Source organism: Lottia gigantea (assembly GCF_000327385.1).
Source record: "Lottia gigantea unplaced genomic scaffold LOTGIsca_62, whole genome shotgun sequence".
Lineage (NCBI taxonomy): Eukaryota > Metazoa > Mollusca > Gastropoda > Lottiidae > Lottia > Lottia gigantea.
The window spans coordinates 270,666-285,899 of record NW_008710115.1 but is presented as its reverse complement, the minus strand read 5'-3'; the positions used below and the strand labels follow the sequence as shown (position 1 = coordinate 285,899).

General features: G+C 30.1%; 2 protein-coding genes across 2 annotated transcripts; one reads left to right on the top strand and one right to left on the bottom strand.

Annotated features, from left to right (window-relative positions):
• Nucleotides 1-8,892: 8,892 nt before the first annotated feature.
• On the top strand, nt 8,893-11,694 carry LOTGIDRAFT_128647 (hypothetical protein; the record flags this gene model as incomplete). Its single annotated transcript, XM_009064356.1, has 9 exons — nt 8,893-8,956; nt 9,504-9,634; nt 9,813-9,933; nt 10,173-10,272; nt 10,602-10,688; nt 10,864-10,947; nt 11,143-11,233; nt 11,398-11,472; nt 11,623-11,694. 9 exons carry the CDS (start codon nt 8,893-8,895, stop codon nt 11,692-11,694), a joined length of 825 nt encoding a protein of 274 aa, XP_009062604.1.
• Nucleotides 11,695-14,319: 2,625 nt separating this feature from the next.
• LOTGIDRAFT_128725 (hypothetical protein) lies at nt 14,320-15,234 on the bottom strand (the record flags this gene model as incomplete). The annotated part of the gene is made up of 3 exons (XM_009064355.1): nt 14,320-14,451; nt 14,763-14,855; nt 15,151-15,234. Coding segments are annotated over 3 exons (309 nt in total), but the record flags the coding sequence as incomplete, so codon positions are not given.

The following is a 15,234-nucleotide window of genomic DNA, read 5'->3' as shown; positions in this document are numbered from 1 at the left end:
CATCTTTTAATGCAGCTTGTCATGATAATAGCTTTAATGATTATTGCATAGTTGTCTTTTAGATAAAACCTCTTTTAAGTTTTTCTGTAGACGTGACTAACTATATTTTATTGTGTGGAAAATGACCCCTAAATAAAATTTCAAATGAATAGAATTCTATATTATATTATATTGCAGTGAATGATTTGTCATAGTATAATTTATTTCATTCTTGTGTATTCATAATAAGTATTAGATAAATTAATCAAATCAGATATTTGAACAATCAGATTTGTTTCTGTTAGCTAAATTTATATATAGATGGTAGTGAATCACAAGGGATGAAGGACAATTATTTGAAGTCACAGTAATCTAATGCTCAAATGTCCTCTGAGATTTCCACATTGCACACTGCTTGACATTGCCCATCTTCATTTAGGTTGGGGAGCCGAGGTGGCTCAGAGAGTTAGACATTTGCTTGCTAACCTGAAGGGATCAATATTAATAATACTCATCTAAATATCAAGTTTACAAGCCAATAGAACAAAATTTTAGCTGTTGTGTCACTTTCCAAAATTAAAATGGTTGCCACCTGGTGGGATCCTTGTACTAGAAAGATTTTGAAAAATAGAATTGATTTGGTGCATTCTAACACATATTTTAGTTCTAAAACGTATAAAATTCATACTTTGATAATTAACACACCTCCAAATGAAGTGGGGGTACAAATTACCAACTATTTTTTGAGACGGTAAATACCTCTCCCATCTCTCCTATATCCTCACTGGTGCCACTGAAGTATGGTAAGCAAAATCATGGAACAGTGTCAAGAAGTCAAGTACGAAGTCTAAAATTAATGGAAACTATAGACCAAAATCTTGAAAAATGTCCTAAACCTTATCTAAAAGTTTTAACTAAAAAAATTCGTCCTGTTCATTTTTTTAATTCCAAAACTGTTTAAATGGTCATATTCATCCTGTTGATAATACTATGCAAGCAGAGTGTCAGTTTAAGGTATTTTCTCTTCCTAGAAATGAAGTTTTACATCCTACTGATCTGCTCCTTGCAAACCATGCAGCCAATTGAACCCTGGCCTTTGGGCCAGCGAGCAAGGGTTTAATTCACTGAGCCACCTAGACTCCCTTCTGTTCTTAGAAGAAACAATAAGTTGACCCAATATAACTAAAAAGCAAAGAAAGGAATCTAAAAAGGCACATTCTTTTAAACAACAAATGTCAACACTATAATATTGCTGATTCTTCTTGTGGATAAACTGTCCTTTTGTCCTTCAGCAAATTGAAATACTAGGAACCAACGATGAGTAGAATCAAAGACATCTTGTATAATTTGATTTTGTTTTATCTTTCTCTATTATTGACATGTTTGACTCGAGAGTAGAGAAATTTGACAGTCCTTATTCAACTTCATACATTTTGTAATTAAGTGAAGCTTAGCTCATGATTTGGCCATTAATATTATTCATGTCTTAGAAATCCACATCACAAATACTTTGACAACATCTGAGCCAGAGATGTCAAAATGTGCAGCTATTGGTGCTTATCAAGATTGCCAACTGGTTGAAACTGTCTGTATAGTGTCACCTTAATTGACCTAGTCTTAACTGATATTTAAAAACTTATTCCATTCAGTAATGGAGGGATTTAAGATCATTTAAAGGCACATACCAGTACCAAAAGACACTCATGATAGTAGAGTCTGTTTTTATTAGTCTCAGTTGAAAGAATCTATTGTATATATTTGAAAGCTTGAATCAAATGCCATTTTATGATTGCAGCTTGATCCCAAATTTACCTATTTTGGTTGATTGCAGCAAGAGATAATATCTTAACATTTGTAAATAAATGATTTCACATTTATTGAAAAGTATGTTAATATCCCCTTCTTATTGTGTATTGTAAACAATACAAGATATTTTTCCCTCCAAGATTTATTAGTAGTTGAGTAATTTTTTACATGACATAATTTATTTCATACAAGACATTTTGAATTATTACCAAATCATGACAACTGTATATTATCAACAACTTCCTGATTATATTTCAATGAAAGTCACACTTATCTCCTCCTTTTTGTAAGAAAAAAAAAATTTTTCACTGAAGGAATCCTGTGTAATTCTAGATATGGATAAGTTTTGTTTGTTATTCGTTTTTAGGTATTCATCATCTCAAAACTGCTTTTATTAAAAAAAAACTGTAATAAGAGACCACTCAAGTGAGTAATCCAAACAGTGTATATTATTTACTGGATGAAACTTTTCTCTCAGTGTTCAACTATATATGGGTTTTTGTTCCAATGTGAAGGTAATTTTGTCAGTGCAGAAAACTTTGAATTTAAAAAAAAACAGACACTAGTGGACAAGATATATCAAATACAGTAACAGTCTTTCACAAAGGGAGGTAATCTGAATATTTACAGTCTTAAATTTTGATTACTCATTCTCCCTTTTGATGTGGAAACCTCATTCAATTATGGTAAGATGAGATAAAGAAATTATTCATTTTATCTGTCTTCTCAGATTTTGACTAATTTTGCTAATCCATTCAGTAGAATGTTCAAGTTGCCATTTGGGTATTGTATAAAAATAACTTTGAGCTGTGAGCCATCCCTTTCTATTGGTTTTTCATCAATGTCAATAGAAGAAATACCATAATCTATGTTCAATCAATATTTCATAAAATTCATTCGGCTATAGCTTTGACAAAACAGTTTGATTTTCACTATTGTTACATTATTGATAAAAATCTTTCAAAAGAGACTCTATAGGCACTTTAGGTTACGTTTTTATTCATAGGCACAGATTGTCTTTTGACATTGAAAATAAAAGCATTTGAACAAGAATTAAAGTATAGTAATAGAAATGAGATTATGTTTACCATTTTGTAATAAGATATATATTACAGCATGTTGTATAGTATATTGTTGATCTTTATTAAATTGTAAAGTATTATATCCAAGAAAAGATAAATTATAAAGTAATCAAGAATGATTTAGTAAAGTAGCTGAAATGTTAATGAGTCTTTACAATAAAATAAGACAGTGTAAGTAAAACACAGTATGGGTCTCTATCTAATATCTTTCTTCATTCATTACATTGAATTCAACCAAGTAGAAGACTTTATAGAAATTCTTTCAACAACACTTAATAAAGTGACTCGTAAAAAGTCTTTGGTTATTTTATAAGCTTATTTATGTATATAATCCTTCTATATAAGTCTACTGAATATTTCTAAACCACATTGTCTTCTTATGTAGAAAATTAACACCAGATTATTCAAATCACTTTTCAAAAACTCTATTTTCTTGTCGCTTTACAGACGTAAACTTGAGAATGAACAAATTGACAAGTAAGTTGTCAAATAATGAAGATTAATGATTCAACTCAACACTATGTTTGTGCGATCAGCGATTAAAAAAGACTTCGCTCTTCACTTCAAGTAAATCCACCCATTTTTGGTGAACGGCCATTGAATGGAACAATACATGTTTAAATCACACTTTAGCAGATAACAAAAGATGTTTTGTGAATAACAAATAAGTTTTGACTTTAGTAGTTTCCCTGATCTGTCAGTCTATTGTTCAGTATAAAGCAATAAAGTTTTAAAAGGAACTTCAATTGACAATAGATTGGACCTAGTATTTGAACGTGTTGCTAGGGATGTGTAATAATTTTGCTGAGTATGACTTCATGAGCTGATTTTAATTACTGAAGGCGGGAAAATTACTTCTTTCTATAATAGATACTCATGAAAATAAAATACATTAAAAAAAAATTTTTTTGGTTGACTTCGGAAATAATTTGTAAATTTGAATAGATGTGGCAGGTCATAAGAAATTTAGGATATTAATTGGTTACAAACCACCAACTATAAAAACTACCCACTCAATTCATATAGCTTGTACAAATACATCAATCTTGCAAAACGCAAAATTATATTGCACAGGAGGATATAATATTTCACATTTCTATTTGATTTTGACAAAGGCAGAGTTTGATTGGAGTGTATCAGTCAAACCAGATTGATGGTACTTGGTTTGGCTAATATGAGCATTTTATTCAGTAATTTGCCCCGGGTTCATAGAGTTACAGATTTCTGTCTTTTCTTAACGCAACTCATTTACAAGTTGATGTTTAGTTATCAACCTGTTTGATTGGTGTAGGAATACAAGATTGATGTAGATTAGAGGTGTAATATCTTTACGACTACCACAAATACACAAGTCAAATGTCTAACAACCATTAGGGATCAAGTTGAGATGATTGCTGCTAAAAATGACGAGTTTTATGAGTTCTTTCGACAGTCATAACTTCCTAAACTACACAATTTCTAGTAATCCTTTCATGAATACACAGAGAACCTGTTAAGCTTTTGATTCCCGTCACTTTCTATGTTTGTCAATGTGGCATATTACCGATTTTCTTTTTCTGATAAATGTTGAATTGATGACCATATTATGTTGTATGGTTTGGTTTCATTACTATCTGTGATTTTGGTTTATATTGTTTCCAGTCTGTAGGATCAGTGTGCTAGATATATAATCTCTATAAAGTACAAACAATATTTTATATCTATGTCTGCTGTTTAAAACCTACATTTCTATTTCACGGCCATCTTGAAATATTGTACAGCAGACTATACTACACAATTTTTTTATTTTAAATCTTTTATTATTATAATCTAACTTTATAATTTATCCCCCATTTAAATACCAACGAATTTTTGTATTCAAAACAGCAGAGTTAAAGGGAAATGGCAAACCTGTCCTTTTAAGAACTTGCAAAAAAGGTTGACTGTTTATATTTAGTATAATATTTGTCTGTAATAATAATAAACTCTTATTTCACATGGGTCAGAAACTAAGAATTAGGCCCAGTTCACCAAAGTGACATTCTGCTGAATACATGAATAAACTATTGCAAGACTTAAATATTTGTAATAGAGTATGAATTTTTTTATTTTAGAACAAAGAAAGAAGAGTATATTAGATGGTCAAGCTCTATGTTGTCCTATTTGTGGTCTAACATTACGTCATTCTGATGTTGAAAGTCATCTTCATCTTGAATTAGAAAAAATTGATAAAATTACTAGGTATTTATATTTTAACTTTTATCCGTTCATTTACAATTTGCAACATTATTGTTTGTTTCCCATCTGAATAATTGGAATCTATGCAGTAATGTCTGATATTTCAAACATTTGGTACCTTACCTGGCAAACAATCTCCTTTTTTGTTTTTGCTGTGTTTTTTTCTCTGAAATTTGAATTTATAATGGTTCAATGACTCCAGTATAGACGGGGAATGAACGTAAAGAGGTGTCACATTTTTCGGATGTAAAATAATCAGGGGCATTGTGTCATACTGGCTGTGCACATGAATAATCAATTGGTAGTTTAACAATCAGAATTGAAATGTAGATCTGATTGTTTCGTTTTGTGTTTCGAAAAATCTGGATGTGCATTTCAATCGTGATTGATCAGGCAAATGCAGCGGCAAAATTTTCCACATTATTTACTGCATGGCATTGTCTTTCTTCATTAAGTCAATCATGAAGAATGTAGGATGGAAATTTTCATATTGTGTCAGTCATGTCTTTGACTGTCATGATAGCTATATATGCATGTTTTGATGGTATTTTCTATGATGGCGACCTCCATCAGTTTCAACTGTATTTATAAGTTTATTGTGTCTTATCTTAATAATAAAATAGTCGTGTTGAATTCAAGAGCTTTAAGTGTGAAATCATCTCCGTTTGTAGAAAACTTACAAATTATGATCTTCTTCAAGTTTATTTATTGGCTCTCTTCGATGAGTTTTGAAAGACAAGAATGAAGTTTTATGACTACTTGGCAAGTTTTTCTAATATCAAATATCAGTGTATAAAAGTACTAAGTAGAGTTGGGACTAAGATAAGATATTATTAATTGTTAAATGTAGCAAGTGAAGTAAATAATTTATGATTAACCAAGAGTATGAAATGTTTACCTGACAATTATCCGACTTGGAGATCAAGTTGACAAGTAGGAGAAAACAGTAACTAATTGTAATTTAACGATCAACCAAGCTGACTTGATTAGCTTCACGCTTTCAATTGGTTAAGGGTTGTGAGGATATTGACAGTAAAATGAAGAGATATTTGTAAAAGAATTGTAGATTATTAAATTGTTCAACTCAACTCAACTCTTCTTATCACTTCTTAACATCTGTCACTTTTATTTCTACTTTTACAATCTTGTCAGATATTATATTATATATTTATCTTAAACTATTAGTTATCTGAATTTTAAAGGAAATTTGAGGCATGTTTTTGAATGGTATTTTTGATGATTTGAATGCAATTCTATTTTTTAATGTATAAATTTGTATCATATTTTATTGTCATCTTATATTGATATGATTTCTTCTTTTAAAGTAAAAATTTACAAAAAATTTACCTTTATATTATACTTAAAAGTTAAAAAAATTCATAGCAAATTTTGACAATGTTCAAAGTTCTCCTTTTTGATAGCGATGTTTTGGAAATCATCCTTTAAACAAATGAGATGCTGAAATGAATTGGAATCCAACAAAGTTGAGAGATATTGTCAAATAAAAGTGAAATTAGAATGAGTAATGTTGAGTTAGTCAAGTTGAAGAAAGTAGATTAAAATAATAATTCAATAAAGTGATTTAATAATCTCTACACCCAAGTCATGATTGTGTCATCAGATTGTGCGTATCTTTCTATTCAGGCTGGTGTTAATAATATGAAATCTGGTGAAGATTGAAGGGAATATAATAACTATTACACCAGGGAAACTCTAACTCACTTTAAAATCACTGGTTAATTAAAGATTAATTCTTCACTTTATCATAATAACCGTCAAATACTGGCACAACATTCTCTCCCAATTCTACTCATCTTCTATTTGAAAGTGGCTTTAACAAAGTTTGCAGCAATGGTTGACAGAACACTAGGTTGTTTAGAAAGGCCAATTATTTCACATTAGAAACATTGTATGGTGTAAATTAGATTACGGCACACTACATTAGAAGTAATAGAAGTGTAAATTAAGGATTTGGACATCTCACTAGCTCTATAAATTCATATTAAATGTCGTATTAACGTAAATAAAATCACTTAACTCTCACCTTAATTCACACTTGAACACTTTCTTCAAAACAATTTATTTAAACCTTATCAACACTGGCTTTTTATTTCTTTTATTCAAATCCTATTTATTTTGTTTGTCGCAAAAGGAAAATCCTTTTTTCTTTCATCAGTTTACTTTGAAGATGATAAGACAATGGTCTGATGCTAAACTTTGGGGGTCTTATTTATTTGACAATAAGAATCAATTAGTAAAGAATAGACACACTTAAAAGGATTGTAAAGAGGTTTTCTATGTATATTGGGGACACTGATATTGCTAAAATCCTAATTATCTTGTCATGAAACACATTTTTAGTGGAATTGCAGAAATTACATTTGATTGAAAATTGGAATGGTAAAAATTGATGCTATCAGTGTCCCCAATACATGTATAAATAAAATTTAGAAAATCTCTTTTCAATCCCTTTATTTTTTTTTATACGCCCACACATAAGTATATGTTATGGTTGCCCCTGTCGGTCTGTCGGTCGGTCCGTTCACATTTACCTCGTGCTCACTCTACAGGCTACAATTCTCTATAGATTCTTTTGATCTTTTGTATGTGTGTCAATATCATTATGAAGATGTGCACTATTGAATTTGGTGAGGATCCGATGATTTTCTTGAGAAATATTGCATAAAACTCTGATATCGCGTTTTTAACTTTTTTAGCTCGTGCTCACTCTACAGGCTACGATATAGAGTTTGTTTTACAGTTCACATTTAGCTCTTTATCAAGCCGCTGGTGGGCGTATTCGTTTGCGAGACTTGCCGCAAGCCTATGTTTTATGAAACCTTATGTTGTGAACCATGTTTGTTTATTTTAGATATGGAAGAAAATCCAGAGACACGACACCCCAAGGTAGAAAGGTAAACATCACCATTTATTATAGTAATATATTTAATCACAAGTGAAATTTCTCAGTTTTACTTGTCATTATGAGAAATTTGTAATTGTAGAAAATATTTTATCATAACCATCTTTCTTTAGACAGCTAGCTACACCTCTTCATTAGATTAAATAACTATCCCACCCTGCTATTATTTTACTTGTTTTAATCTATCTTAATCCACTATTTATAATATTATAATATACCTATTATTATGATATTTAATCAAGCGTTGGACGTATAAATAACAATCTTAATTAATGAAGAAGTCATTATCTCATCATTCAAATTGTTGTTTTCAGATTTTGTGTAATAATGATCAAGTAATTTACAATTGAAAACAACAAATTTTCTGAATTTTTTGAAGTTGCAATTTGTGATAAAACAATAATTTTTTTGAAATACAATGTAGTAAGGAAACAAGAGATACTAGATCCAAAGAGTTTGTACAACACATACAAATTCATAGGATGTACATATTTATTTGTTATTTTCAGAACCTGTCGTCCCCATCTGGTTGTCGGAAAGGTAAAGATTCACCATCACCCGAAGTTATATCACAGGCTAGATTTGAGGTATACAATTTACTTTTTACATGACTTTACAATTTTTACAGTCAAGATATTGAGTATGGTCTATATAGCCTATTATATTTTACAACAAATGCAATTTGAATGAAGTTAGGATCAAATGGTAGAACTTTGTATGCTATATATATGTTCTAGCAATGGCTTATTTAATCAGATTACAAATAGCTGGTGAAATAATATGTATCAAAACAACAAGATCTGTATCAGATAGACAGTCATGTTACTATCATGTATTGTTGTAATTGAGATTTGTTGCGTAATTTGCATTTCAATTTAATGAATAATGACGTGTGATATTTTTCAGACATATTTACGTATCAGATGTAACAGACAAGCACGTTTAAGTTGTAAGTAAAAATAGTTGATTAATTTATTTTACCATTAAATCTGATGTTGAAATTAATTACTTGCATCCTGACAAATAATTAAATGAAATTAAGATAACAATGTGAAATATGGTTTGTTAGATTAAGTTGTACACTATATTGTATTAGTTTACATGTTGACGAGTTGTAGAATGTAATGTAGAAGGTGAAGATATTGTCATGTATTATATCAATGTAATGTATCTGGGTTGTATTTATGGTGTGTCATTAATAACATGTAATAGAGTTGTATACTTGTCACTTGCTGTGTGGTATAGCTATATGATACACGTAGTATAGATGATACATAATACAATAAAACATACAATCATTTATGTAATGTTAGGAATTTTAGAAATCCGTAAAACACTGGATTTAGGGATAAGTTGACATTTTTTGGATTAAGAATAATGTTATATTTTTAAAACGTAATATTAATCTTAGATAGTGCGTAAAAAGGATTATTATGATAAGGTACAGGTGCAAAATAAAGCAAATATATACATATATATAAATTGTGTAATTTCAGCCCGAAGTAGAAACAGAAAGAAAAGACCAGGTGAAGATGGAGTTAAAGAAACATCCTGTCCTATTTGTAATGAAAAATTAACAGGAACATCTGAAGAATTAAATTCTCATGTTGAACTTTGTCTTAAAAGAGTAAGTCTTAATTCAGTGCACCATGGTTCTGTATATGTTAATCTGTACTGTTGCAAAGAAATTGAGTTGTCTTTCTACATCTTCCAAAGAGTTTAATACTATTTCTCTTTAAGTGAAAGGTCACTCACTTGGCCTGCTTGCTTCCTATCAAGATATTAAAATCTAGCTTTATTTATAGCGTGGTGATCTAGAAGATGAACCAGTAGATGTTGAAGGAGATGGAGAACAATATGAAGAATATACATGGGCTGGTCAAACACGAATCAGAGCTACTTCTTTATTAGAAGGTGGATTTGCTAGTAAGTATTATAAAGCTCAGGGTTATATTTAGATATTTGTAAGTGAAATTTTCATTTCCATATTAATGTCTCAAATATAAGATTTTGTGAACTCAACTTAGAATTGTAACGGCAACTGATTCATCGTCTTCACAATTTCAAACTGTGTCGAAGTTTGTAATAGCTTGACATTTCTTCGTTTGATTTGAAGAGATTACTTTTTTAGACAACATGTTGAATACTGTATACTGATATTATAGAGTCAGGGTTTCTAACCAGTAATTGTCGTAGAATATCACAAGAAGAAGACGTAGATTTAAATGTGGATGTCGATGATTCAGAAGAATATGGAACTCCTCAGTATCCTTTATCAATATGTTTAGTTGCTGAATATCTATATATGAATTTCTGCATTATCCAAATATAAGAATTACATGCATGATAAATGAATGGTAGAACAAACATCCTCCATAAATAAATGATGTTTTTTGGTGTAATTATCAGAAAAAATATTTCATATATGGATTCCTGATGTTTCAATACATGTAAAAATTTTGATGTTGTGAAATTGGCACTTGAAGTCCTACAGTGGATTGTTGATTTACATGCATCAGATTTGATTCATGGGAAGTAACTCCAAACTTTTTACTGATTATCGAGTTGATCAAATATTTCTTAACCATATCCAGATATAGTGAGGCTGATATAGTTCCTTTAAAATCTGATGAACCAAATGAGAATCAGGAAAGGTTGGCGCTGAGGGGTGCAGTTTTAGGGTAAGTTTATATACAAATATTTCCCTTAAAAAAATGATATTGAGGTGTGATATGTGTTTATAATTGTTTTCAACAAATTGTTTGTCAACACTAAATGTCACTATTTGATAATGATACATACCATAATATATTTACAATGTTGCTCAATTATGTAAAACTGTTTAAATTTTTATAGAAATAGTTCTATGAGTTATGATCCAGGACCATCCAATAGTATATCACAAACAACTAGTAATAGTTATATTAGTAATACTGATAGGTAAGTATATAGATTTTATTTATATATCATACAGGTCTATCAAGCTTTAAACATTGCCAGAAAATTACTTTGTAAAAGCATGAAATACAACAAGCCACCTAAATTTTACCCTGTTTGTCCTGTGAGTTCAGTTTTGATATAGATCCAGTGACTGGTATAAATGTGAATTAATACTTTATCTTCCAGTCCTTACAGTTCCTCTCAAGAATTAATTGATGCGCTAAAAGCCAAATTAAAAGATAAAGAAGATCAACAGAAAAATAAACAAAAATGTCTCATTTGTATGGTAAGTTCTTAAAAGATAATTTCATACCCACCTGGGCATTAAGCAGTGAAATTAAAACAATTGATAGATAGCATTAATAATATGACCACTTTTTAAAACTGTTTTGGTATTAAAATGTTGAGTTTAAACTTTAAGTTTAAATTTATTGTATAATTTTCTTTCAGGATGTTTATAAAGAACCTTTAGCCTCTATACAATGTTGGCATGTTCATTGTGAATCTTGTTGGCTTCAAACTTTGGTAAGTGTTAAATTGGTCTCAATCCAACTGCTGTGATCAGTCACTGCACTTTCCCCTTGGATGGAATAACGTTGGAACAAATTGGAATTTTGCTGTAAGAATTATATTTTAGATGGAATTTAGTAATAAGTAATTTCGTTTATTTTTCAGGGAGCTAAAAAATTGTGCCCACAATGCAACACTATCACCTCATCTTCAGATTTAAGAAGAATCTATTTATAGTATTTTATATTTGTTAACTCTAATTTATAGTATATAAATATTATGACTGGTTTTAATTTGACAGCTACAGATTGACTATCTGATTTCAGAGATAGGTCTAACTTGAGAAGTTAACTCAACTTGATATATTCTGTGTGGTGTAATGGATATTTTAATTATAAAAAAGTGAATCGCCAAATATTTTAAAGTGAAATTGAAGTTTATGAATTTGTCGTAATCATGTGTACAGTTTGAAATATTATTTTGTTCTGTTATTTACGTTTTCTTAAAAATAGAATAAAATCAAATTCGTTTGTGGTTGATGGATAACTTTCTTTCCAAACAACAATTTATTGTTCATGGCTTGAGAACATTGCAATGTTGAAGTAATAGGATGCAAATTATTTATGAGATCTTACAGCAAAATTTTCCAAAGGGTTTTTATGTCATTGCTTTTAAAATGCAAGTTTGGATGGTCTTGATTGTATTAAGCCTATGACAAACCACAACATCCATCATAATTGAATAAAATTGAGCTCACCTACACTAGGTTAATGTAGAGAATTTTATTATAAAACCCATTAAATGATGAAATAACATAACAATTAACAAAGATTAAATGATTAAATGGCATATTCTTGATTTTCAAAGCAAAAAAAAGAAAAATAATGTTACTTGGGAGAAAAAAAGAAAATTAAATGACTTGGGGATTAAAAAAACGCCATTAAAATATGAAATATCAAACAACCAAAAAATGAAGCACAATCTGGTCAGATTCGGAACATAACTATACATTCTAGGTTTCATAGTTTTTACACCCCCACAATAAAGTAGACAGGTAACGTTTTGCTTCTGACCCTGAGGTACACAAATATCTCTCCAGAAGAAAAGGCACATCCCAGAGATGACAGGTGTTTGATGATTGGTACAAACAAAGTATGAATACAAATGTTTAACACTTTATCTGCGTTTAGTTCCACCAAATCCAGATGCTGATCTGGTACCTGTACTACCAGATGACATTGAACTGAAGCCAGAAGACCCAGTACTTCTATGCCCAGATCCAAACCAAGATGAACCGGTGCTTCCATATCCTCTGTTTCCAAACCATGAACCTGTATTACCATATCCTGTGTTTCCAAACCATGATCTTTGTCCATATCCGTTGTTATATCCATTGTTTCGTCCTCCAAATAAATAACCTAGTAAGCCACCAGTAGCAGCTCCTGTCCAGAATCCACCACCAGTACCTGTATTACCACCTAATCCTGATCCTCCCATTCCATTTGTTGTATATGATGAACCTGAACAATAATCTGAAATGAAATAATTAAACTAACATATTAAGAGCTATCCATAAACCAACAGTGCAATATTTTTTATGAATTATACGATTGAAATGCGCTCCTGTTTTGAAAACTAAGAATGGTTTGCTTCTTCGACTGTGTAATATTTCTATAATTTATAATTTAAATTGGTGTGTGTTCTACCAGCCAATGAGCTCTAAACTTACCACTGCCAGGCATATACTCAGATCTAAATCCAGGTGGTGGTGGGCCTTGCGAGTGACCTTGTTGATTATTAGGATATCCTGTAGAGCTCTGTTGATTAGTTTGATGACCAGTTGAAATACATGACTTATAAATGCCATATATTATTAAACCTACAACACCTAGCATAATGATATCACCAAATCCAGATTTCGATTTTCTTTTACTCCTGGATTTAAAAAAAAAAGTTTGATTACATTTAATAATTCTTCATCATAAAGAAAAGCCAAAGTTGTATTACATATAATAATTCTTCACCATAAAAAAAAGCCAAAGTAGTATTTACAAGGAAATATTAGCATAGCAGTAAAAAGAGTACATCTGTTGCAGTCACTTTTTCATAGATTCAAAACTAGGCAGTTAAGAGAAGCCCAATAAGTGAAAAGTTCTTTGTCTTTGAGTCTTTTTTTTTTTTGGCTTAAAAAGAAACAAATATAAAATGTTTTTATTAAGTTACAAGACAGGCCATCAGGAATCTTTCTTGCATTTTAATATCATTTATAATATTTCAGTCAGTTAGAATGAGGAATACATACCCATAATAATCATGAGAGTCGTAATGTTTATTATCATAGTGACTAGAATACTGATTTGAATGACCTCTTTCCTGGTTATATCCTTCTTTTGTTAAATCTAGTTTATATTCCAACTGAAATGAAATAACAATTGTAAATCAAAATGCTGGTCTAGATATGTTTCAATTTGCTTTATTTTTGGTGTCTTCTGCAATTATTTTACAATGTGATGAAGTTGCGCGTATTTTCTCAAATTTTGTCCAAAGCTGACAAAGATTCTACTCTAAAGGGCCTTTTTATTTCAATTCATTGTATAAGAATAAGAATAAGAATTTTTAGTGTCATAGATACAAAGTAAGAAATCCAGATAAAAATCCCATAATAATATTCTGGCTTGTTTTATATTGATTGTTTTTAGATTGATTTTTTTGATATAGCTTCTTGTAATCTGTTTCTATGAATAAATAATCCCCTTTCTTGTTGTATGATGTAGTTTAAGCCTAATAAAAACAATACTTCTATCATATAAAATACAATTACAAGGTCTGTATATGTGAAAATTTATTTTTGATCTGACAATATTATTTGAATAGTATAATTACCCCACAAGATCCTTTTAAAACATACATATCTTCAGGATAATCATAACCTTCACATGTTACTTCTACTTCACCAAATCTATAGGCATTATCCATATCAGTTTTACATTCCCACTATAATACACAGAATACTGTTCAGTTTTAAAATCAAAATTATTTCTGACAAACTTACACTTACACATTTTGTCCACTAAACAATGAACACTTTTGCTATTCTAAACTGTGCTTCAATTTGCACCGTTTCGATTTTCAATCAGGCATCAGTGGTTCCTGCAATTAACCTAAAACTAAGTTTTTAATGATAACTAATCACAAAGGCATTATGTGATATGAGCATATTTCGTGATGAGTGACATCAACAAACACTTAGTTTTAGTTGAATTGCAGGAACCAAAGAAATTTTTAACAAAAACTATGAACTATACCTGTACATCAATACCATCTGATCCTCTATTATAACATTGTACAACTTGTGGTATAAACTTATTACAACCAGCTGTTCCACCAACACATTTTAACTACAAATATTCAATTTCTATTATTATCTTAACTAAAACAGATTGATAAGAACATATTCAAAATATCAATTCTTAACTAATCAATTGCTTATAATGTAAAAGTAAACCAGCCATGATGATGTGAACCTTTGCTCTAAGCATTTCAAAGTATATAAAATGGGAGTTCAATCACTGATAAGATTCAAGGTCAATCTCATTAAGGGACTTCAAGGCAATCCCAAAATAGCCTAGAATATCAAAAGACCATATTTTTTTCTAATTTAAACTGATGACAAAGTTATAAATATAACCCAACCTGTGGTACAGGGGCTGATCTTCTAGAATTTGTATTATAACCATGTTTTAATGTTAATACATTAATATCTGACAATAATACACG